Genomic DNA, 22852 nt, shown 5'->3' with positions numbered 1-22852 from the left:
CTGTGCTTTTTGGGTGGTATGAGCATATAATTTAATGTCTAAATTAGAATACTTTTGGAAGTAAAAGGGGGGTACTTGTAATTAATAATGATGCAGAGCTTACAATTATATACTAGGGACAGTCTCAGGCAAACCAGGATGGATGCTCCATTTCAGGGCATTTACTGTAGTCTTGCCTCTCCCATAGGCAGGCTCAAGATTCTGAGGGCAATGACTGTCTCATCTTTGCATCCCTTCTCATGTCCAGTTAGTAGTATATATATATATATATATTTTTTTAAAAAATTTATTTATTTTTGGCTGCATTGGGTCTTCGTTGCTGTGTGCGGGCTTTCTCTAGTTGTGGTAAATGGGCGTTACTCTTTGTTGCAGTGCGTGGGCTTCTCATTGTGGTGGCTTCTCTTGTTGCGGAGCATGGCTCTAGGCGCATGGGCTTCAGTAGTTGTGGCATGCGGGCTCAGTAGTTGTGGCTTGTGGGCTCTAGAGTGCAGGCTCAGTAGTTGTGGCACATGGGCTTAGTTGCTCCTCTGCATGGGGGATCTTCCCGGTCCAGGGCTTGAACCCTTGTCCCCTGCATTAGCAGGCGGATTCTTAACCACTGTGCCACCAAGGAAGCCCAGTTAGTATACTTTTTTAAAAATAAACTTTTTATTTTGAAATAATTTTAGATTTACAGAAAGTGGTGAAGGTAGTACAGAGTTCCGTATATCCCTCACCCAATTTCCCCCCATCATTTGCATTTTGCATTTCCATGATACATTTGTTAAAACTAAGAAACTGCATTGGTTTATTACTGTTAATTAAACTTCAGACTTTATTTGGATTTCACCAGTTTTTCCATTAATGTCCTCTTTCTGTTCTGGTCCAGACCAGGATACCATACTGCATTTGGTTTACATGTCTCCCCTAGTCTGTGACAATTTTTCAGCCTTCCCTTTTCATGACAGTCTTGAGGGGTACTGGCAAAGTTTCCTGCAGAAATGTCCTCCAAACTTGATTTGTCTGTTTTCTCATGGTTAGACTGACGTTATGGGTTTGGGGGAAATACACCACAGAGGTGAAGTGCCCTTTTCATCATACGTATCAGGCGACACACATTATGCACATGACATCACTGGGGATGTGAACCTTCATCACTTGGGGAATGTGTTTTTCCTTTCCCTATTCTGTTCACTGGGAACAAGTCACTAAGTTTAATCTCCTCTCAAAGGGTGGAAGAACCTCTAACTCTACCTTCTGGAAGGGATAGTATCTACATATATTTTTATTCATTTATTTATTTCAAAACTGATTATTTTCCGGCAACCTTATTTCTGTTTTCTGTTTAACAGCCTGTGGAAGAACAGCTTAAGACCACCCAGTGGTTGTTCCCACCCATTCAGTGTCCTGAGCAGTGGGAGCTGCAGGCCAGCCTTCAGTGGCAGGCTGAGCACTCCAGTGTTCTGCTGATAGGCACAGAGGGCACTTGCTTGCCTTCAGGCCAGCCTGTAACCTCAGATTGAGCAGCAGTAAAGTCAGAATCTGAAGCAGTTCATTCGCTTGGAAATCCTCCATGGTCACAGCCTTTTTAGCATGTCCTGCTCTTCCTTTTCAGTCCTTTCAGGATCTCTGTATAAGTAGAATCACACATGACCTCTCATGGGTGTTCATAGAAGCCTGCACAGAACTTCCTGGACCAGCCTCCACCACGTCAGACCCACTGAGTGAGCTTCCTTGTCACTGCAGGGGATGACAGTGTCCACATAGCAAAAAGGGAGACTCTGAGTTACACAGAGTGATGGTAGACAGGTTAACATAGAGGCTGCTTGTCAGCCCTGGGGTGATATCCACCAGAAGAACGAGGCTTCTGGAAGGCTGTCTGGATCTGATTAGGGAAGCTTCCAGGAGTGAAGCACCAAGCAACAGGAGTCGTTCCAGTGGCAGGAGCAAACTTCAGCAGAGGCTGCTGGCCAGTATCCCTGGAGGATGACACTGACATCAACCAGGTTTTTCATGGCAACAATGGCATGAACTGCCAGTGGAAGCTTCTCCTGAGTCCTCTTTAGATTTATGATATAGATGCCATCATTTTTCCTTTTGTAGATGAAATGTTCCACTTGGAACTCAAGGTTGGTCCCACCTAAGTGGGTTCCCGCTGCAAGTAATTTGAGGACATCCTCCTCTTTCATTTGCAGGACATCAAGAACTGTGGACATCATGAAAATTCCCCTTTGTTAAGGAATGGAGGACAATACCATATGGATCCCTCTCGGGGTAGTGCAGAAGGGGTCTACATATATCACTTGGAGTGCTTCTGTAAGGAAGATGTGTCTCTTCTACCTCATTTATTTTTCAATCACTTATATCAGTATGTATATTTATTTTATACTTTGGGTCATAATTCCATACTATATTGTTATTTATTTTATTGCTGAAATTGTCACGGTCTTGGCCAGTGGGTGCTTTCAGGTTGGTTCCTGTGTCCCTTTGACATAGTTCATTTTGGTTTTTGAGCACTTGCTCAAAAACTTATGGTACTATAAGGTGCTCCAGACTTATCTTGTATTTTCTCTGCACCAGCCCTAGAACTGTTTTCCCAAGGATCTCTGGTTCCTTTTATGACATTTAGTTCCTTTAATGACATTTAGAAATCAAGATCTAGCACAGTTCTCTGAGCTAAACTGAAGTCTGCTCAAGTCCTTCCAAGTTAACATAAATCTGGCAGGAGTGTGAGGGAGGCAGATGCAGCACCCAGAAAAGCTGCTGGCCCCGCAGTGACCCTGTGGCAGAAGGAGTAGTGGTCCACTTGGGCATCAGTCCATTTGGCTTCTTAATGTTTCTAGTGAGCTACGGGCCCTTCACCTGAGGTCCTAGACCCGCACGGTATGGGAGATAACTAAAGAGGTGTTTCTGGGCACAGGGAGGGGAGCAGTGGGATACTGCAGCTTCTTCCCCTCTTTATCCTGGAGAGTTGTCACTAATAGGTCAGAGGGAGGGGCCCTGTCATCTATGATTTTTAAAAAATTTATTATTAATTTAAAAAATTGAGGTATATATATTTGTTTTGCAATTTGAGGTTTATTTGAGTTAACACACTTATAAAAATAGTGTAGTTAAATGCATAGGAAAATGTGTTCATAAACCATAGTATTCCAGTGGAGTCATAATTGATTATTTTGCAGAGTATAAAGTTCTCATAAATAATATAGAGAGCAAATTATTTAGTAATGTGAAATGTTAATTCACTTTCATTGTAGTTTACTTACAATATTGGTTTCAGGTGTACAACATAGTGATTCAATATTTTTATAGATTAATTATACGCCATTTAAAGTTATTATAAAATAATGGCTATATTTCCCTGTGCTGTACAATATGTCCTTGTAGCTAATTTTATACATAGTAGTAGTTTGTACCAGTTAATCCCCTGCCATTACCTTGCCCCTCCTGCCTTCCCTCTCCCCACTGGTAACCACTAGTTTGTTCTCTATATCTGTGAGTCTGTTTCTTTTGTTATATACATTTGTTTTATTTTTTAGATTCCACATGTGATAACATACAGTATTTGCATTTCTCTGACTTATTTCACTAAGCATAATACTCTATAGGTCCATCCACTTTGTTGCAAATTGAAGAATTTCATTCTATTTTATGGATGAGTAATATTCCATTATATATATACACACCATATCTTTTTTATGCGTTCTTCTGTTGATGAACACTTAGGTTGCTTGGCTATTGTAAATAATGCTCCTATAAACATTTGGGTGCGTGTATCTTTTCAAATTAGTGTTTTCATTCTCCTCGGATATATACTCAGGAGTGGGATTATAGGATCTTATGGCATTTCTATTTTCAGTTTTTTGGGAAACCGCCATACTGTTTTCCATAGCGGCTGCATCAATTTACATTCCCACCAACAATGTACAAGGGTTCCCTTTTCTCAACATCCTCACCAACATTTATTTGTAGACTTTTTGATGATAGCCATTCTGACAGGTGTGAGGTGATACCTTATTGTGGTTTTGGTTTGCATTTCTCTGATTAATGACGTTGAGTATCCTTTCATGTGCCTGTCGGCCATCTGTATGTCTCTGTAAAAATGTCTCTTCAGAGCCTCTGCCCATTTTAAAATAATTTTTTTTTTGCTACTGAGTTGTAAGACGACTTTAATATATTTTGGATATTAACCCCATATCTGATAGATGATTTGCAAATATTTTCTCCCATTCAGTATGTTGTCTTTTCATTTTGTTGATCGTTTCCTTTATTGTGCCAAAGCTTTAAAGTTTAATTAGGTCCCATTTGTTTATTTTTGCTTTTGTTTCCTTTGCCTTATGAGACACATCCAAAAAAAAATTGCTATGATTTATGTCAGAGTGTCTACCTATGATTTCTTCTAGGAGCTTTATGGTTTTAGGTCTTACATTTAGGACTTTAACCCATGTTGAGCTTATTTTTGTATATGGTGTGAGAAAATGTTCTAATTTCATTCTTTTACATGTAGCTGTCCAGTTTTCCCAGCACCACTTATTGAAGACATTGTCTTTTCTCCATTGTATGTTCTTGCCTCCTTTGTTGTAGATTAATTGAACATAGGCATGTAGGTGTATTCCTGGGATCTCTAGGCTGTTCTATTGATCTATGTGTCTTTTTCTGTGCCAGTACCATACTGTGTTTTTTTTTTAACGTCTTTATTGGAGTATAATTGCTTTACAATGGTGTGTTAGTTTGTGCTTTATAACAAAGTGAATCAGCTATACATATACATATATCCCCATATCTCCTCCCTCTTGTGTCTCCCTCCCACCCTCCCTATCCACCCCTCTAGGTGGACACAAAGCACCAAGCTAATCTCCCTGTGCCATGCGGCTGCTTCCCACTAGCTATCTATTTTACATTTGGTAGTGTACATATGTCCATGCCACTCTCTCACTTCGTCCCAGTTGACCTTTCCCACTCCCCGTGTCCTCAAGTCCATTCTCTACGTCTGCGTCTTTATTCCTGTGCTGCCCCTAGGTACTTCAGAACCATTTTTGTAAGATTCCATATATATGTGTTAGCATGTGGTATTTGTTTTTCTCTTTCTGACTTACTTCACTCTGATTCCATATATATGTGTTAGCATGTGGTATTTGTTTTTCTCTTTCTGACTTACTTCACTCTAGGTCCATCCACCTCACTACAGATAACTCAATTTCATTTCTTTTTAAGGCTGAGTAATATTCCATTGTATATATTTGCCACATCTTCTTTATCCATTCATCTGTCAATGGACACTTAGGTTGCTTCCATGTCCTGGCTACTGTAAATAGAGCTGCAGTGAACATTGTGGTACATGACTCTTTTTGAATTATGGTTTTCTCAGGGTATATGCCCAGTAATGGGATTGCTGGGTCATATGGTAGTTCTGTTTTTAGCTTTTTAAGGAACGTCCATACTGTTCTCCATAGTGCTGTATCAATTGACATTCCCACCAACAGTGCAAGAGGGCTCCCTTTTCTCCACACCCTCTCCAGCACTTACTGTTTGTAGAGTTTTTGATGATGGCCGTTATGAGGTGATACCTCATTGTAGTTTTGATTTGCATTTCTATAATGATTAGGGATGTTGAGCATGCTTTCATGTGTTTGTTGGCCATCTGTATATTTTCTTTGCAGAAATGTCTATTTAGGTCTTCTGCCCATTTTTGGATTGGGTTGTTTTTTTGATATTGAGCTGCATGAGTTGCTTGTAAATTTTGGAGATTAATCCTTTGTCAGTTGCTTCAGTTGCAAATATTTTCTCCCATTCTGAGGGTTGTCTTTTCGTCTTGTTTATGGTTTCCTTTGCTGTGCAAAAGCTTTGAAGTTTCATTAGGTCCCATTTGTTTTTGTTTTTATTTCCATTTCTGTAGGAGGTGGGTCAAAGAGGATCTTGCTGTGATTTAGGTCATAGAGTGTCGTACCTATGTTTTCCTCTAAGAGTTTTATAGTGTCTGGCCTTACATTTAGGTCTTTACTCCATTTTGAGTTTATTTTTGTGTATGGTGTTAGGGAGTGTTCTAATTTCATTCTTTTACATGTAGCTGTCCAGTTTTCCCAGCACCACTTATTGAAGAGGCTGTCTTTTCTCTATTGTATATTCTTGCCTCCTTTATCAAAAATAAGGTGACCGTATGTGCATGGGTTTATCTCTGTGCTTTCTATCCTGTTCCATTGATCTATATTTCTGCTTTTGTGCCAGTACCATACTGTCTTGATTACTGTAGCTTTGTAGTGTGGTCTGAAGTCAAGGAGCCTGATTCCTCCAGCTCCTTTTTTCTTTCTCAAGATTGCTTTGGCTATTCAGAGTCTTTTGTGTTTCCATACAAATTGTGAAATTTTTTGTTCTAGTTCTGTGAAAAATGCCATTGGTAGTTTGATAGGGATTGCATTGAATCTGTAGATTGCTTTGGGTAGTATAGTCATTTTCACAATGTTGAATCTTCCAATCCAAGAACATTGTATATCTCTCAATCTATTTGTGTCATCTTCAATTTCTTTCATCAGTGTCTTATAGTTTTTCTGCATATAGGTCTTTTGTCTCCTTAGGTAGGTTTATTCCTAGGTATTTTATTCTTTTTGTTGCAGTGGTAAATGGGAGTGTTTCCTTAATTTCTCTTTCAGATTTTTCATCATTAGTGTATAGGGATGCAAGAGATTTCTGTGCATTAACTTTATATCCTGCTACTTTACCAAATTCATTGATTAGCTCTAGTAGTTTTCTGGTACCATCTTTAGGATTCTCTCTAAATAGTATCACGTCCTCTGCAAACAGTGACAGGTTTACTGCTTCTTCTCCAATTTGGATTCCTTTTATTTTTTATTTATTTTATTCCTTTATTCCCTTTTTCTTTTCTGATTGCTGTGGCTAAAACTTCCAAAACTTTGTTGAATAAGAGTGGTGAGAGTGGACAACCTTGTCTTGTTCCTGACCTTAGATGAATTGGTTTCAGTTTTTCACCATTGAGAATGATGTTGGCTGTGGGTTTGTCATATATGGCCTTTATTATGTTGAGGTAAGTCCCCTCTATGCCTACTTTCTAGAGGGTTTTTATCATAAATGGGTGTTGAATTTTGTCAGAAGCTTTTTCGGCATCTTTTGAGATGATCATATGGTTTTTCTCCTTCAGTTTGTTAAGATGGTTTATCACATCGATTGATTTGCATATATTGAAGAATCCTTGCGTTGCTGGAATAAACCCCACTTGATCACGGTGTATGATCCGTTTAATGTGCTGTTGGATTCTGTTTGCTAGTATTTTGTTGAGGACTTTTGCATCTATGTTCATCAGTGATATTGGCCTGTAGTTTTCTTTCTTTGTGACATCTGTCTGGTTTTGGTATCAGGGTGATGGTGGCCTCATAGAATGAGTTTGGGAGAGTTCCTCCCTCTGCTATATTTTGGAAGAGTTTGAGAAGGATAGGGGTTAGCTCTTCTCTAAATGTTTGGTAGAATTCGCCTTTGAAGCCATCTGGTCCTGGGCTTTTGTTTGTTGGAAGATTTTTGATCACAATCTCAATTTCAGTGCTTGTGATTGGTCTGTTTATATTTTCTATTTCTTCCTGGTTCAGTCTCAGAAGGTTGTGCTTTTCTAAGAATTTGTCCATTTCTTCCAGGTTGTCCATTTTATTGGCATATAGTTGCTTGTAGTAATCTCTCATGATCCTTTGTTTTTCGGCAGTGTCAGTTGTTACTTCTCCTTTTTCATTTCTAATTCTATTGATTTGAGTCTTCTCCGTTTTTTTCTTGATGAGTCTGGCTAATGGTTTATGAATTTTATCTTCACAAAGAACCAGCTTTTAGTTTTATTGATCTTTGCTGTTGTTTCCTTCATTTCTTTTTCATTTATTTCTGATCTGATCTTTATGATTTCTTTCCTTCTGCTAACTTTGGGGGTTTTTTGTTCTTTCTCTAATTGCTTTAGGTGTAAGGTGTTTCTTTAGGTAGGATTGTATTCCTATAAACGTCCCTTAGAACTGCTTTTGTGGCATCCCATAGGTTTTGGGCCCTCGTGTTTTCATTGTCATTTGTTTCTAGGTATTTTTTGATTTCCTCTTTGATTTCTTCAGTGATCTCTTGGTTATTTAGTAATGCACTGTTTAGCCTCCATGTGTTTTTATTTTTTACAGATTTTTTCCTGTAATTGATATCTAGTCTCATAGTGTTGTGGTCAGGAAAGATACTTGATACGATTTCAATTTTCTTAAATTTACCAAGGCTTGATTTGTGACCCAAGATATGATGTATCCTGCAGAATGTTCCATGAACACTTGAGAAAAATGTGTATTCTGTTGTTTTTGGATGGAATGTCCTATAAATATCAATTAAGTCCATCTTGTTTAATGTATCATTTAAAGCTTGTGTCTCCTTATTTATTTTCATTTTGGATGATCTGTCCATTGGTGAAAGTGGGGTGTTAAAGTTCCCTACTATGATTGTGTTACTGTCAGTTTCCCCTCTTATGGCTGTTAGCATTTGCCTTACCCATTGAGGTGCTCCTATGTTGGGTGCCTAAATATTTACCATTGTTATATCTTCTTCTTGGATTGATCCCTTCATCATTATGTAGTGTCCTTCTTTGTCTCTTGTAATAGTCTTTATTTTAAAGTCTATTTTGTCTGATACGAGAATAGCTACTCCAGCTTTCTTTTGATTTCCATTTGCATGGAATATCTTTTTCCATCCCCTCACTTTCAGTCTGTATGTGTCCCTAGGTCTGAAGTGGGTCTCTTGTAGACAGCATATATACAGGTCTTGTTTTTGTATCCATTCAGCCAGTCTATGTCTTTTGGTTGGAGTATTTAATCCATTTACATTTAAGGTAATTATAGATATGTATGTTCTTATTACCATTTTCTCAATTGTTTTGGGTTTGTTATTGTAGGTCTTTTCCTTCTCTGTGTTTCCTGCGTAGAGAAATTCCTTTAGCATTTGTTATAAAGCTGGTATGGTGGTGCTGAATTCTCTTAGCTTTTGCTTGTCTGTAAAGGTTTTAATTTCTGCCTCAAATCTGAATGAGATCCTTGTTGCGTATAGTAATCTTGGTTGTTAGTTTTTCTCTTTTATCACTTTAAATATGTCCTGCCACTCCCTTGTGGCTTGCAGAGTTTCTGCTGAAAGATCAGCTGTTAACCTTATGGGGATTCCCTTGTATGTTGTTGTTTTTCCCTTGCTGCTTTTAATATTTTCTTTGTATTTAATTTTTGATAGTTTGATTAATATGTGTTTTGGTGTGTTTCTCCTTGGATTTATCCTGTATGGGACTCTCTGTGCTTCCTGGACTTGACTATTTCCCATATTAGAGAAATTTTCAACTATAATCTCTTTAAATATTTTCTCAGTCCCTTTCTTTTTCTCTTCTTCTTCTGGGAACCCTATAATTTGACTGTTGGTGCATTTAATGTTGTCCCAGAGGTCTCTGAGACTGTCCTCAATTCGTTTCATTCTTTTTTCTTTATTTTGCTCTGTGGTAGTTATTTCCTATCTTCCAGCTCCCTTATCCGTTATTCTTCCTCAGTTATCCTGCTATTAATTCCTTCTAGACAATTTTTAATTTCATTTATTGTGTTGTTCATCGTTTGTTCTTTAGTTCTTTTAGGTCCTTGTTAAACGTTTCTTGTATTTCCTCCATTCTATTTCCAGGATTTTGGATCATCTTTACTATCGTTACTCTGAATTCTTTTTCAGGTAGATTGCCTATTTCCTCTTCGTTTGGTCTGGTGGGTTTTTATCCTTCATCTGCTCTGTGTTTGTGTCTTCTCATTTTGCTTAACTTACTGTGTTTGGGTTCTTCTTTTCGCAGGGTGCAGGTTTGTAGTTCCCGTTGTTTTTGGTGTCTGCCCCCAGTGGCTAAGGTTGGTTCAGTGGGTTGGGTAGGCTTTCTGGTGGAGGGGACTGATGCCTGTGTTCTGGTGGATGAGGCTGGATCTTGTCTTTCTGGTGGGTAGGACCACGTCCAGTGGTGTGTTTTGGGGTATTTGTGACCTTTTTATGATTTTAGGCAGCCTCTCTGCTAACGGCTGGGGTTGTGTTCCTGTCTTGCTAGTTGTTTGGCATAGGGTGTCCAGCAGTATAGGTTGCTGGTTGTTGAGTGGAGCGGGGTCTTAGCGTTGAGATGGAGATCTCTGGGTGAGAGTTTGCTGTTTGCTATTATGTGGAGCCGGGAGGTCTCTGGTGGACCAATGTCCTGAACTTGGCTCTCCCACCTCAGAGGCACAGGCCTGACTCCCGGCTGGAGTACCAAGACCCTGTCAGCCACATGGCTTTTGGGAAGTCTGGGGTCTTCTGCCAGCGTTCAGTAGGTGTTCTGTAGCAGTTGCTCCACATGTAGATGTATTTCTGATGTATTTGTGGGGAGGAAGGTGATCTCCACGTCTTACTCCTGTGCCATCTTGAAGGTCTACCATACTGTTTTGACTACTGTAGCTTTGTAGTATAGTCTGCAGTCAGGGAGTGTGATACTTCCAGCGTTGTTCCTTTTTCTCAAAATTACTTTGGCTATTTGGGGTGTTCTGTGGTTTTATATAAATTTTAGGATTATTTTTTCTAGTTGTGTGAAAACTGTAATGGGTATTTTGATAATTGCATTAAATTTGTAGATTAACTTGGGTAGAATGGAGATTTTAACTATTAATTCTTCTGATCCATGAACATGGGGTATCTTTTCCCTTATTTGTATTGTCTTCAATATCCTTCATCAGTATCTCACAGTTTCGAGTATAGGTTGTTCACTTCCTTGGTTGTTTATTCATAGGTATTTTATTCTTTTTGATACACTTGTAAATGAAACTGTTTTCTGGAATTCTCTGACAGTTCATTATTAGTGTATAGAAAGGTAAGATTTCTGTATGTTAATCTTGTATCCTGCAACTTGACTGAATTCATTTATTCTAATAGTTTTTTGGTGGATACTTTAGGGTTTTCTGTATATAGTATCACACCATCTACAAACAGTGAGTTTTACTTCTACCCTTACAATCTGGATGCCTTTTATTTCATTTTCTTGTCAGTTGGACTTTCAATACTGTGTTAAATAGAAGTGGTGAGAATAGGTATCCTTGTCTTGTTCTTGATTTTAGAGTAAAAGTTAGTTTTTCAATGTTGAGTATGCTGTTAGCTGTGGGATTGTCACAAATGGCCTTATATTGAGATGTGTTCTCTCTATACCAACTATGATGAGAGAATTTATCATTACTGGATGTTGAATTTTGTCAAATGCTTTTTCTGCATCTATTGAGATGATCATGTGATTTTTATCCTTCCTTTTGTTAATGTGGTGTATCACACTGATTGTGGATACTGAACCATCCTTTCATCTCTGGGATAAAAACCCCACTTGATCATGGAGTATGATCCTTTTTATATATGGTTGGATTTAGTTTGCTAATATTTTGTTGAGGATTTTTGCATCTATATTCATCAGAGATACTGGCCTGTAATTTTCCTTTTGTTTAGTGTCTTTGATTTTGGCATCAGGGTAATGGTCGTCTTATAGAATGGAATTCAATTTTTTGGGAGTAGTTTGAGGATAGGTATTAGCTTTTCTTTTTATGTTTGGTAGAACTCTCCTGTGAAATTGGTCCTGAATTTTAGTCTGGTGCAAGTTTTTTTTGGTTACAAATTCAACTTCACTAGTAGTGATTGTTCTGTTCATACTGTCTATTTCTTTTTGATTCAGTTTTGGAAGGGTGTATATTTCTCAAAATTTTTCCATTTCTTCTGGTTTGTCTGATTTATTGGGATATAATTGTAGTATGTGAGGTAAAATTGACATTTAAAATTATATTAGTTTCAGGTGTATAACATGATTTGATATTTGTATATGTTGCAAAATGATCATCACAGTAAGTATAGTTAACATCCATTACCATATCATTTTTGTAATGAGAGCATTCAAGATCTACTCTTAACAACTTTCAAATATGCAATACAGTATTAACTATAGTCACCATGCTTTACATTGCATCTCCATGACATATAACTGGAAATTTGTACCTTTCAGCCCCTCTCACCCATTTTGCCCACCCCCAACACCCTGCCTCTGGCAACCACCAATCTGTTCTCTGTACCTATGAGCTTATTTTTTAAAGTAGATTCCACCTATGACCTTTTAAAAAAAAAAACAGATTCCACTTATGAGATCATACAGTATTTGTCTTTCTCTATCTGACTTATTTTACTTAGCATAATGCTCACAAGTTCCATCCATATTGTCACAAATGGCAAGATTTTCTTCTTTTTCATGGCTGAATAATATTCCATTGCATAAATATATATATATATATATACACTACATATTCTTTACCCATTCATCCATCAATGGGCACTTTGGTTGTTTCCACATTTTGGCTATTATAAATAATGCTGCAATGAACATAGAAGTGCATATATCCTTTTATTTTTTTTGCGGTATATGGGCCTCTCACTGTTGTGGCCTCTCCCGTTGCAGAGCACAGGCTCTGGACGCGCAGGCTCAGCAGCCATGGCTCACGGGCCCAGCCGCTCCGTGGCATGTGGGATCCTCCTGGACCAGACACGAACCCGTCCCCTGCATCAGCAGGCAGACTCTCCACCACTGCGCCACCAGGGAAGCCCCGTTACTTGTCTTTTTGATAACCGCCATTCTAACAGGTATGAGGTGGTATTTCATTGTGGTTTTGATTTGCATTTCTCTGATTAGTGATGAGCATCTTTCCATGTGCCTGTTGGCTGGCCATCTGTATGTCTTCTTTGTAAAAAAATGTCTCTTTAGATCCTCTGCCCATTTTTCAAATGATTTTTTTTTTTTTGCTGTTGAGTTGTATTACTTTATATATTTTGGATATTAACCCCTTATCAGATATATGATTTGCAAATATTTTCTCCCATTCAGTCAGTAGGTTGCATTTTCATTTTGTTGATGGTTTTCTTTGCTGCACAGAAGCTTTTTAGTTTGATGTAGTCCGTTTATTTTTGGTTTGTCAAATCCAAAATATTGCCAAGACTGATGTCAGGGGCTCACTGCCTATGTTTTCTTCTAGGGGTTTTATGGTTTCAGGTCTTTCTTAAGTCCAAGTCTTTAATCCATTTTGAGTTAATTTTTGTGTAAGTTGTAGGTAGTGGTCCAGTTTTCCCAAAACCATTTACTGAAGAGACAGTTCTTTCCCCATTTGTATATTCTTGGCTCCTTTGTTGTAAATTAACTGACCATATATATGCATGGGTTTATATCTAGGCTTTCTGTTCTGTTGCATTGATCTACATCTGCTTTTGTGCCAGTACCACACTGTTTTGATTACTATAGCTTTATAATGTAGTTTGATATCAGGGGTGTAATGTCTCTGGCTTTGTTCTTGTTTTTCAAGATTGATTTTGCTATTTGGGGTCTTCTGTAGTTCCACAGAAATTTTAGGATTATTAGTTCTATGAAAAATGCCATTGGAATCTTGATATGGAGTGCACTGAATCTGTAGATTGCTTTGGTAGTATGGACATTATTATTTCTAATAGCTTTATTAAGGTGTAATTTATATATATTACATTCAACCTGTTTTAAGTGCACAAATATTTTTAAAGTTTATAAAATTGTGCAAAAATCACAATTGTAGAAGTTTCATCACCCCAGAGATCCCTGTGGCCATTTGCAGATGATCCCTACTCCCATGTAACTACCACTTTAGAATCATCTGTTTTACATATTTTCCTTTTCTGTCATTTCATTATAAATGTAATCATACCTTATATAGCTTATGTGTTATACTTCTTTTACCTAGCATGATGTTTCTGAGGTTCATCCATATAGTAGCATATATCAGTATTCTATTTTATGAATTTTTTGTTTACCCATTTGCAGTTGATGGCCATTTGGATTGTTTCCACTTTTTCACTAGTATGATCATGTTATGAACATGCACCTACAAGTCTGTGAAGTTTTTATTTCTCTTAGGATGGAACATTGAATGGAATTGCTGGATCATATGGTAAACTGCTTTTTTTTTTTTTGCAGTACGCGGGCCTCTCACTGTTGTGGCCTCTCCCGTTGCGGAGCAACAGGCTCTGGACGTGCAGGCGCAGTGGCCATGACCCATGGGCCCAGCTGCTCCGCAGCATGTGGGATCCTCCCAGACTGGGGCACGAACCCGTGTCCCCTTCATCGACAGGTGGACTCTCAACCACTGTGCCTCCAAGGGAGCCATTAACTTTTTAAGAAACTCTCAGATCACTTTCCAAAGCGGCTGGATCATTTTACATTTCCACCAGCAGTGTATTAGGGCTCCAGTTTCTCCACATCCTCACGAACACTATCTATCTTTGTTTTTACTATAGTCATCTAGTGGCTGTGAAGTGGTATCTAATTTTGGTTTTAACTTGCATTTCCCTAATGACTAGTGATGTTGAGCATCTTTTCATATGCCAAGCCATTTGGATATCTTCTTTCTAAAATGTCTATTCACATTTCTGCCCACTTAAAAAGTTGCCGTAGTTTTGAGTTTTAAGAATTTGTAATCTGGATGTCATTTATCAAGTATGATTTGAAAATATTTTATCCCAGTCTGTGGTTTGTCAATTCGTTTATCTTAATGTTTTTCATTTTTTCCTATTATGTAAGTTTCAGGTGTACATTGCTCAGGATCACTTTATAGCATAGCCAGCTTCTTTAAAAGAATAAAGACTAGACTTCCCAAAGGTTTCATCTTAAATTGTATTTATTTTTATAAATTATTTATTTTTGGCTTTGTTGGGTCTTCATTGCTGCCTGTGGGCTTTCTCTAGTTGTGGTGAGCAGGGGCTACTCTTCTTTGTGGTGCATGGGCTTACTGTGGTGGCTTCTTTTGTTGTGGAGCACAGGCTCTAGGCACTCAGGCTTCAGTAGTTGTGGCATGCGGGCTGTAGAGCACAGGCTCAGTAGTTGTGGTGCACGGGTTTAGTTGTTCTGCAGGATCTTAGTTGCTCCGTGTGGGATCTCCCTGGGCCAGGGCTTGAACCTGTGCCCCCTGCATTGGCAGGTGGATTCTTAACCACTGCACCACCAGGGAAGCCCTAAATTGTATCTATTGACCTAATTCTTTACTGTTCTTTAGAATCTAGAGTTCGACTATGAGGCTAAAATGGGACTTTTCTCAATTTTCTGGTCAACTGATATGATGGCTATAATAATCCAGAAGAAATAGGTCATTATATTTTCTTGAAGTTTCAACTTAAGATTTCAGCTTTCATTTTCAAATAAGCAGAAATACTATGTCTTGTATCTAGGATGCAAGGACTTGGTTATCCTTGTTGGGATAATGGTTCTCTATCTGGGGAAGTCACTCTGTTCAGTGGTGACTGATAAGTAGCTCTAACTGTACAATTATTGTGGCTAGAATTCCAGAAATGGTCAATGTAAGTTCATCTATTTGGTCTTCACGGATTACCTGTGAAACAAAAAAGGACACCTGAATAAGACACCTAAAATATTTTTACCAGTTTTGGGGAACACTGTTGTCTCCCCAATATACATTCCATTTTCCCCTATTATGTAGCAATAGTGGGTTGGGTAGAATAAACCCAGCTTCATATTCAGCTTGAGGGGTAGGCACTGATATGTCTAGGTCAACCAGAAAATCCTCTTCTCTCTCCTCCATTCCTTGCTAGAATGACATGGATTAGTTCAGAAGTGGCCTCAATTAGTGTGAAAAGTTTAAGACTCTCAGTAGGACAGTGAGGTATGCTGTAAAGCTGGGAACTACTGAATGATTCTGCCATCTGTAGTAGACAGCTTCTAAAATGACACCCAGTGAACTCTGCCTTCTGGTATTCATCCCCTTATATAATCCACTCACCTTCAATGTGGGCTGAGTCCAGTGATTAGTTTCTAAGTAGTCATGGAATACAGAAAAAGTGATGGATGTTACTCCTGAGATTAGTTACAAAAAGACTGTGGCTTTAATCTTGGGTTTCATCTCACTTGCTCACTCTGAGGGAAGCTGCATGCCAAGCTGTGAGGCACACTATGGAGTGGCCCATGTGGCAAAGAACTGGGAGAGGTCTCTAGACAACAGAGAGTGAGGAACTGAGGCCCCGAATTCAACAGTCTGTGAGGAACTAAATCCTGCCCATAACCACATGAGTGAGCTTGGAAGGGAATCTTCCTCCAGCTGAGCCTTCAGATGACATTGCAGCCCTGTCAGAGAGCTTAACTGCAACCTCATGAGAGACTTTGAGGCAGAGGCCCTAAGCCAAATTGTGCCCAGATTCCCGACTCACAGAAACTGAGATTAAAAAACAAGTTTGTTTTAAGCCACTAAATTTTACAGTAATTTGTTAAGCTACAAAAGATAATTAATATACTACCATAAGAAAAGCTAGTTTGAGCTGGGGTTTTTTTTTTTTTTCTTCCCTGTTATTGGTAACTGAAAGCATATTAACATATCCTAGCTATTAGTAATCTAATCTTGAAAAGGGTAGGCCATATTATACACAAATAATTTTGTGAACTTACGGTTTACAAGTATCATACAAACAACAACAACAAAAAACCCATCTACCTATTCACAACCATCTCCATTTCTCATATGGAAAATTATGTAATAAGGCTTCATTCATTCAGTGTCCCTTTTAATACTGACAAAGTCCTGACAAAGATTTACCTTTGATTACTTAAACAAATGAACAATATTAAAAAAACAATGATCACAGGGCAACTGTTAAGTCCACTTAAAACATCTATTGTTTAGGGAATTCCCTGGCGGTCCAGTGGTTAGGACTCAGTGCTTTCACTGCTGCGGCGTGGGGTTTGATCCTTAAAAGTACTTTAAAGTAATGAAATTGAGTTATTTGTAGTGAGGTGGATGGACCTAGAGACTGTCATACAGAGTGAAGTAAGTCAAAAAGAGAAAAACAAATACCATATGCTAACACATATATATGGGATCTAAAAAAAAAAATGGTTCTGAAGAACCTAGGGGCAGGACAGGAATAAAGATGCAGATGTAGAGAATGGACTTGAGGACACAGGGAGGGGGAAGGGTAAGCTGGGACGAAGTGAGAGAGTGGCATGGGCATATATACACTACCAAATGTAAAATAGATAGCTAGTGGGAAGCAGCCGCATGGCACAGGGAGATCAGTTTGGTGCTTTGTGACCACCTAGAGGGGTGGGAGACACAAGAGGGAGGAGATATGGGGATATATGTATATGTATAGCACAGAAACTAACACACCATTGTAAAGCATTTATACTCCAATAAATATGTTAAAAAAATGATGAACTGCATAAAAAAAGACTAATTTGAACTTTCAGCTTTAAAAAAAAAGTACTTTAACACCATTTGTTTATATACAAGCATTAACTATGCTAATTAAAAATGGTTCTTAATTGGTACCTATTCATTAAAGCAGGTCTCAAAGGACCTCTGGTTAGGCAGGCACTCTTTGTTCTCAGTCTATCTGGAAAAGCAACCTTTCAACCAATGGAGATAGGGTGTCGTGAACCCTGAGGGGTATGATTAATTCAGTCTTCTGTACCTGAAGGTCAATAAAACAAAAAAAACTCCAAACCTACTGTTTTCTTAGACGGGCCTTTGAACTGGTGCTTCCACAGGCCAACCTGAGCTCACTGCCTAAGTAAAAGCCTTTACTTTACAGGGTCCTCAGGAGAGCAGGGTTGCATGAAAAGGTCACTAGGTTTAAGTCTGGAGGCAGTTACAGTGCTAATTCCTTATTTTCTATTCTCTAGCAGGTTCAATAAAGTGATGATGGCATTCTTTCTTGCCTGCCAAAAAAGGCTCTCAAATATCCTTGTCATATATTTACAGATTTACTTGAAGAGCTGTTTTTTTTTTAAAACAAATATTCAAATAATAAAATGTAAAATGATACAGATCAGTAGTGTACTTCTGGGAAGGAGACAGGACTGGAGGAAGAAGTGAGGGGGGAATTTTGCTTTTTTTTTTTTTGCAGTACGCAGGCCTCTCACTGTTGTGACCTCTCCCGCTTCAGAGCACAGGCTCTGGAAGCGCAAGCTCATCAGCCACAGCTCACGGGCCCAGCCACTCCGTGGCATGTGGGATCCTCCTGGACCGGGGCACAAACCCATGTCCCCTGCATCGGCAGGCAGACTCCCAACCACTGCACCACCAAGGAAGCCCGGGAATTTTGCTTTTTAAAATTATACATGCAATTCTGTGCTGTTTAATTTTTACAACAAGCTTGTATTGCTTTTATAATTTAAAAAATAACTGAAAGTTAAAAAAGGAAATCCTCCTTAAGAGGATCTCATTTGTAGTTCAAGAATGAATTTTGTTAATCATAACATTAAATCAATACCTATCTGAGCACTAGAGAGTATGTGAAGTAAGAAGTAAAGGGAGGAAGAGATGGAAAGTTGTGAGTAAGGCAGAATCAGGGAGGGGACATTCTGATGGGCAGGTTTTTTTTTTTGAGGGGGGGTAGTTCTTAAAAAGAGGCAAAAATTTGGGATAGTAGAAGAGGGCTTATGTATCTGGGAGCAAGGTCAGGATTCGACAAAGCCAGACTTGAAAATTCACCTGTTTATCTGCACATGAGATGACTAAGGTATTGGCTGGGCTGAAGAGCAAAGTAGGATGAGGATAGTCTCAAAGATCACTGCAGTAGTTTGGTTGAAGTAAACTGCTACTTGCTGGGAAGAAACATCAGATGGGACATGCAGGATGGGATGGTCTAGATTTGAGTATGAAGCTGATAGCAGGGAGTTTCCTGGATTGCAAGAAACAGAGCTAACTGTGGTAGCCTATAAAGGAAAGAGAACAAAGATGGGGCATGAAGTAACAAGAGTGGACAGTAAATGACTGGAGCAGCTGAGAACTAAGGGATATTGTGTTCTACCATAGCAAGCTGAAGTCATCTGGAGGTCTCTACTTGATTTTTAAAATGTCCAATTTGAAAATAGAATCCAAACAGGCAACAAATGAAAAAAAACAAAAACCAACAACAAACTAAAGTAAAACAATGAAACTCACCACTGTGGTTAACAGCTGGTTCTAAATATGATGGTTAAACTTTCAAGGTCTTCATTCTTTAAGTGTAATTCTTCAAGCAGGGTGGTCAAAAACTGTGTAAACATTGCATTTTCCTGAGAATGCTTCTGAATGCCAAGAATTGAGGTCAGTCTGAAACACCAAAAATATTAAATATATATCCATGAAATTGGAAGGACTAAGGGGCTCCAGTCTCTAACATGGCAGAGGGGATTTTTGTGAGGATAATGAAGTCTGATTTAACAAAATTCCCACAGAGAGAAGGCTTTACTAAAGCTGAAGAGAAATCTCAGGAAAAGACTGAAAAATCTAACATATTGTTACATAAGGAAAGAAGCCTAAAAGCCTTAATCCAAAACATGTTCTTCATTATGCCAGCAAAAACTACCAAAATTCTGCCCAGAAAAGAAAATTAATTAAGTCTTTCCACATGGTGAAAGGAGGTTGTGTAGAGAAGCTTAGAGGTGAGAACTGCTTTAAAAAAAAAATTTATATCAACTGTTTAGATTATATCACCTGAAAAAAAAAGACAATGAACAAGATTACCTTTTGGATGAAACCTTAACATTTTTATTTTTGTAACACTAAACAGATGAATTACATCTTAAAAGGCACTTAACATTGTAAAAATGACTCTACTATCCAAAGCAATCTACAGATTCAATGCAATCCCTATCAAACTACCACTGGCATTTTTCACAGAACTAGAACAAAAAATTTCACAATTTGTATGGAAACACAAAAGACCCCGAATAGCCAAAGCAATCTTGAGAACAAAAAATGGAGCTGGAGGAATCAGGCTGCCTGACTTCAGACTATACTACAAAGCTACAGTAATCAAGACAGTATGGTACTGGCACAAAAACAGAAAGATAGATCAATGGAATAGGATAGAAAGCCCAGAGATAAACCCATGCACATATGGTCACCTTATCTTTGATAAAGGTGGCAGGAATGTACAGTGGAGAAAGGACAGCCTCTTCAATAAGTGGTGCTGGGAAAACTGGACAGGTACATGTAAAAGTATGAGATTAGATCACTCCCTAACACCATACACAAAAATAAGCTCAAAATGGATTAAAGACCTAAATGTAAGGCCAGAAACTATCAAACTCTTAGAGGAAAACATAGGCAGAACACTCTATGACATAAATCACAGCAAGATCCTTCTTGACCCATCTCCTAGAGTAATGGAGATAAAAACAAAAATAAACAAATGGGACCTAATGAAACTTCAAAGCTTTTGCACAGCAAAGGAAACCATAAACAAGACCAAAAGACAGCCCTCAGAATGGGAGAAAATATTTGCAAATGAATCAACTGACAAAGGATTAATCTCTAAAATTTACAGGCAGCTCATGCAGCTCAATAACAAAAAAACAAACAACCCAATCCAAAAATGGGCAGAAGACCTAAATAGACATTTCTCCAAAGAAGATATACAGACTGCCAACAAACACATGAAAGAATGCTCAACATCATTAATCATTAGAGAAATGCAAATCAAAACTACAATGAGATATCATCTCACACCAGTCAGAATGGCCATCATCAAAAAATCTACAAACAGTAAGTGCTTGAGAGGGTGTGGGGAAAAGAGAACCCTCTTGCACTGTTGGTGGGAATGTAAATTGATACAGCCACTGTGGAGAACAGTATGGAGGTTCCTTAAAAAACTACAAATAGAACTACTGTATGACCCGGCAATCCCACTACTGGGCATGTACCCTGAGAAAACCATAATTCAAAAAGAGTCATGTACCAAAATGTTCATTGCAGCTCTATTTACAATAGCCCGGAGATGGAAACAACCTAAGTGTCCATCATTGGATGAATGGATAAAGAAGATGTGGCACATATATACAATGGAATATTACTCAGCCATAGAAAGAAACAAAATTGAACTATTTGTAATGAGGTGGATAAACCTAGAGTCTGTCATACAGAGTGAAGTAAGTCAGAAAGAGAGAGACAAATACCGTATGCTAACACATATATATGGAATTTAAGGGGAAAAAAATGTCATGAAGAGCCTAGGGGTAAGACAGGAATAAAGACACAGACCTACTAGAGAATGGACTTGAGGATATGGGGAGGGGGAAGTGTAAGCAGTGACCAAGCGAGAGAGAGGCATGGACATATATACACTACCAAACGTAAGGGAGATAGCTAGTGGGAAGCAGCTGCATAGCACAGGGAGATCAGCTCGGTGCTTTGTGATCGCCTGGAGGGGTGGGATAGGGAGGGTGGGAGGGAGGGAGAGGCAAGAGGGAAGAGATATGGGAACATACGTATATATATAACATTCATTTTGTTGTAAAGCAGAAACTAACACACCACTGTAAAGCAATTATACTCCAATAAAGATGTTAAAAAAAAAAAAGGCACTTAATACAAACTTCACAGGGAACACAATGCTTCCTTCTCTAACCATTTCCAGTAAATATCCCTAAAGACTGATTACATATAATAGATTTTTTTTTTACATTTATTTATTTATTTTTGGATGTGTTTGGTCTTCATTGCTTCACGCCAGCTTTCTCTAGTTGTGGCGAGCGGGGCTACTCTTTGCTGCGGTGTGCGGGCTTCTCACTGCAGTGGCTTCTCTTGTTGTGGAGCATGGGCTCTAGGTGCATGGGCTTCAGTAGTTGTGGCACATGGGCTCAGTAGTTGTGGCCCGCGGGCTCTAGAGCACAGGCTCAGTAGTTGTGGCACACAGGCTTAGCTGCTCCGCAGCATGTGGGATCTTCCCGGACCAGGGCTCGAACCCATGTCCGCTTCACTGGCAGGTGGATTCTTAAGCACCATGCCACCAGGGAAGTCCTATAATAGATTCTTAAAAGTAATTTTCACTGAATTTGATTAGTAAACATGATTTTTAAAAAGTGAACAATATCTAATCACAAACTGTGCAGACTATTCCTTTTTATAAGTTTTTGTATCTCCAGAGAGCATGCTTCACAGAGCCTTTGCGAGAACATTCTGGAAAGGCTTTTGGAAGAAAATTCTTTTTTCCCCGAATAGTCTATACTTCCCACACAAACCTCTTACATATGCTTATTTAACCTTGGTCGTTGCCAGTGGGCACATCAAATATAAATAAAATAACCCTGATTTAAATCAATAATGCTCAAGAAATCAGAGCAAAACAATTCCACAGTAGTGAGTGTGGAATGAAAAATGTTATTTTCTGAGACATATTTCTTCCTTGCTTATTAGCCATCTCATACAGAAAACAGAAAAGGAAAATTTTGTTAGAATTGTCCAAAGATGCCCTAGACTCTGAGGAGGTGGTAGATTCTCTATATTCTTGAAGGTATTTTAGCAAGAATTGGAGACTAGGTAACTCTAATAGTCCAGTGAAATCTAGAGTTCTACCCAAGAAAACCACTTATTCCTTCCCCACCTCTCCTCTATTTCTTTACAGCTAGCGGATGGAGTACCAGGTTCTCATATGAGCTTTGTCTGCAGGTATTCTCCAAAGGTATTTTATATTTGAAAATAGGACTACCCAAGTCTTCTAATGCCAATCTCAAGCTGGGTACTTGGGTGAACTTATAGGCAGTTGTGGCCAGCTTTTCCTGAGGCATTTTCCTGCAGAGAAAGTGGAACCCAGAAGTCAATTCTGTTGGCTTTTCTCATACTTAGGTGATGTCAACATTAAAACATCAAGTTGCTGCTTCCCCACAGTAAGACCAAAGATACTGGGGATGGGATAGCACTGGCTAAAAACAAGAAGTCAGAGCAGTCAGATCAGCTGTCAGCTCCACAGAAATATAGTTTTTGTGTGTGTTTTTTTTTAGTTTTTGAATTTTATTTTTTTATACAGCAGGTTCTTATCAGTCATCCATTTTATACACATCAGTGTATAC

The 22852-nt window shown here is 38.6% G+C and overlaps 1 protein-coding gene and 1 pseudogene across 1 annotated transcript in view; both read right to left on the bottom strand.

The window, feature by feature from the left end:
- Positions 1-1347: 1347 nt before the first annotated feature.
- Positions 1348-2195, bottom strand: LOC103074010 (40S ribosomal protein SA pseudogene; annotated as a pseudogene).
- A 16468-nt stretch (positions 2196-18663) lies between these two features.
- The window catches only part of RPAP2 (RNA polymerase II associated protein 2), an 80943-nt gene continuing 76754 nt past the window's right edge, over positions 18664-22852 (bottom strand). Inside the window, 2 exon segments of the mRNA XM_007468556.1 lie at positions 18664-18733; positions 18963-19112. Of these exon segments, the coding sequence (XP_007468618.1) occupies positions 18664-18733; positions 18963-19112 (220 nt within the window).

This window comes from Lipotes vexillifer, unplaced genomic scaffold, assembly GCF_000442215.2.
Source record: "Lipotes vexillifer unplaced genomic scaffold, Lipotes_vexillifer_v1.1 scaffold490, whole genome shotgun sequence".
Lineage (NCBI taxonomy): Eukaryota > Metazoa > Chordata > Mammalia > Artiodactyla > Lipotidae > Lipotes > Lipotes vexillifer.
This window is presented reverse-complemented; position numbering and strand designations above follow the sequence as displayed.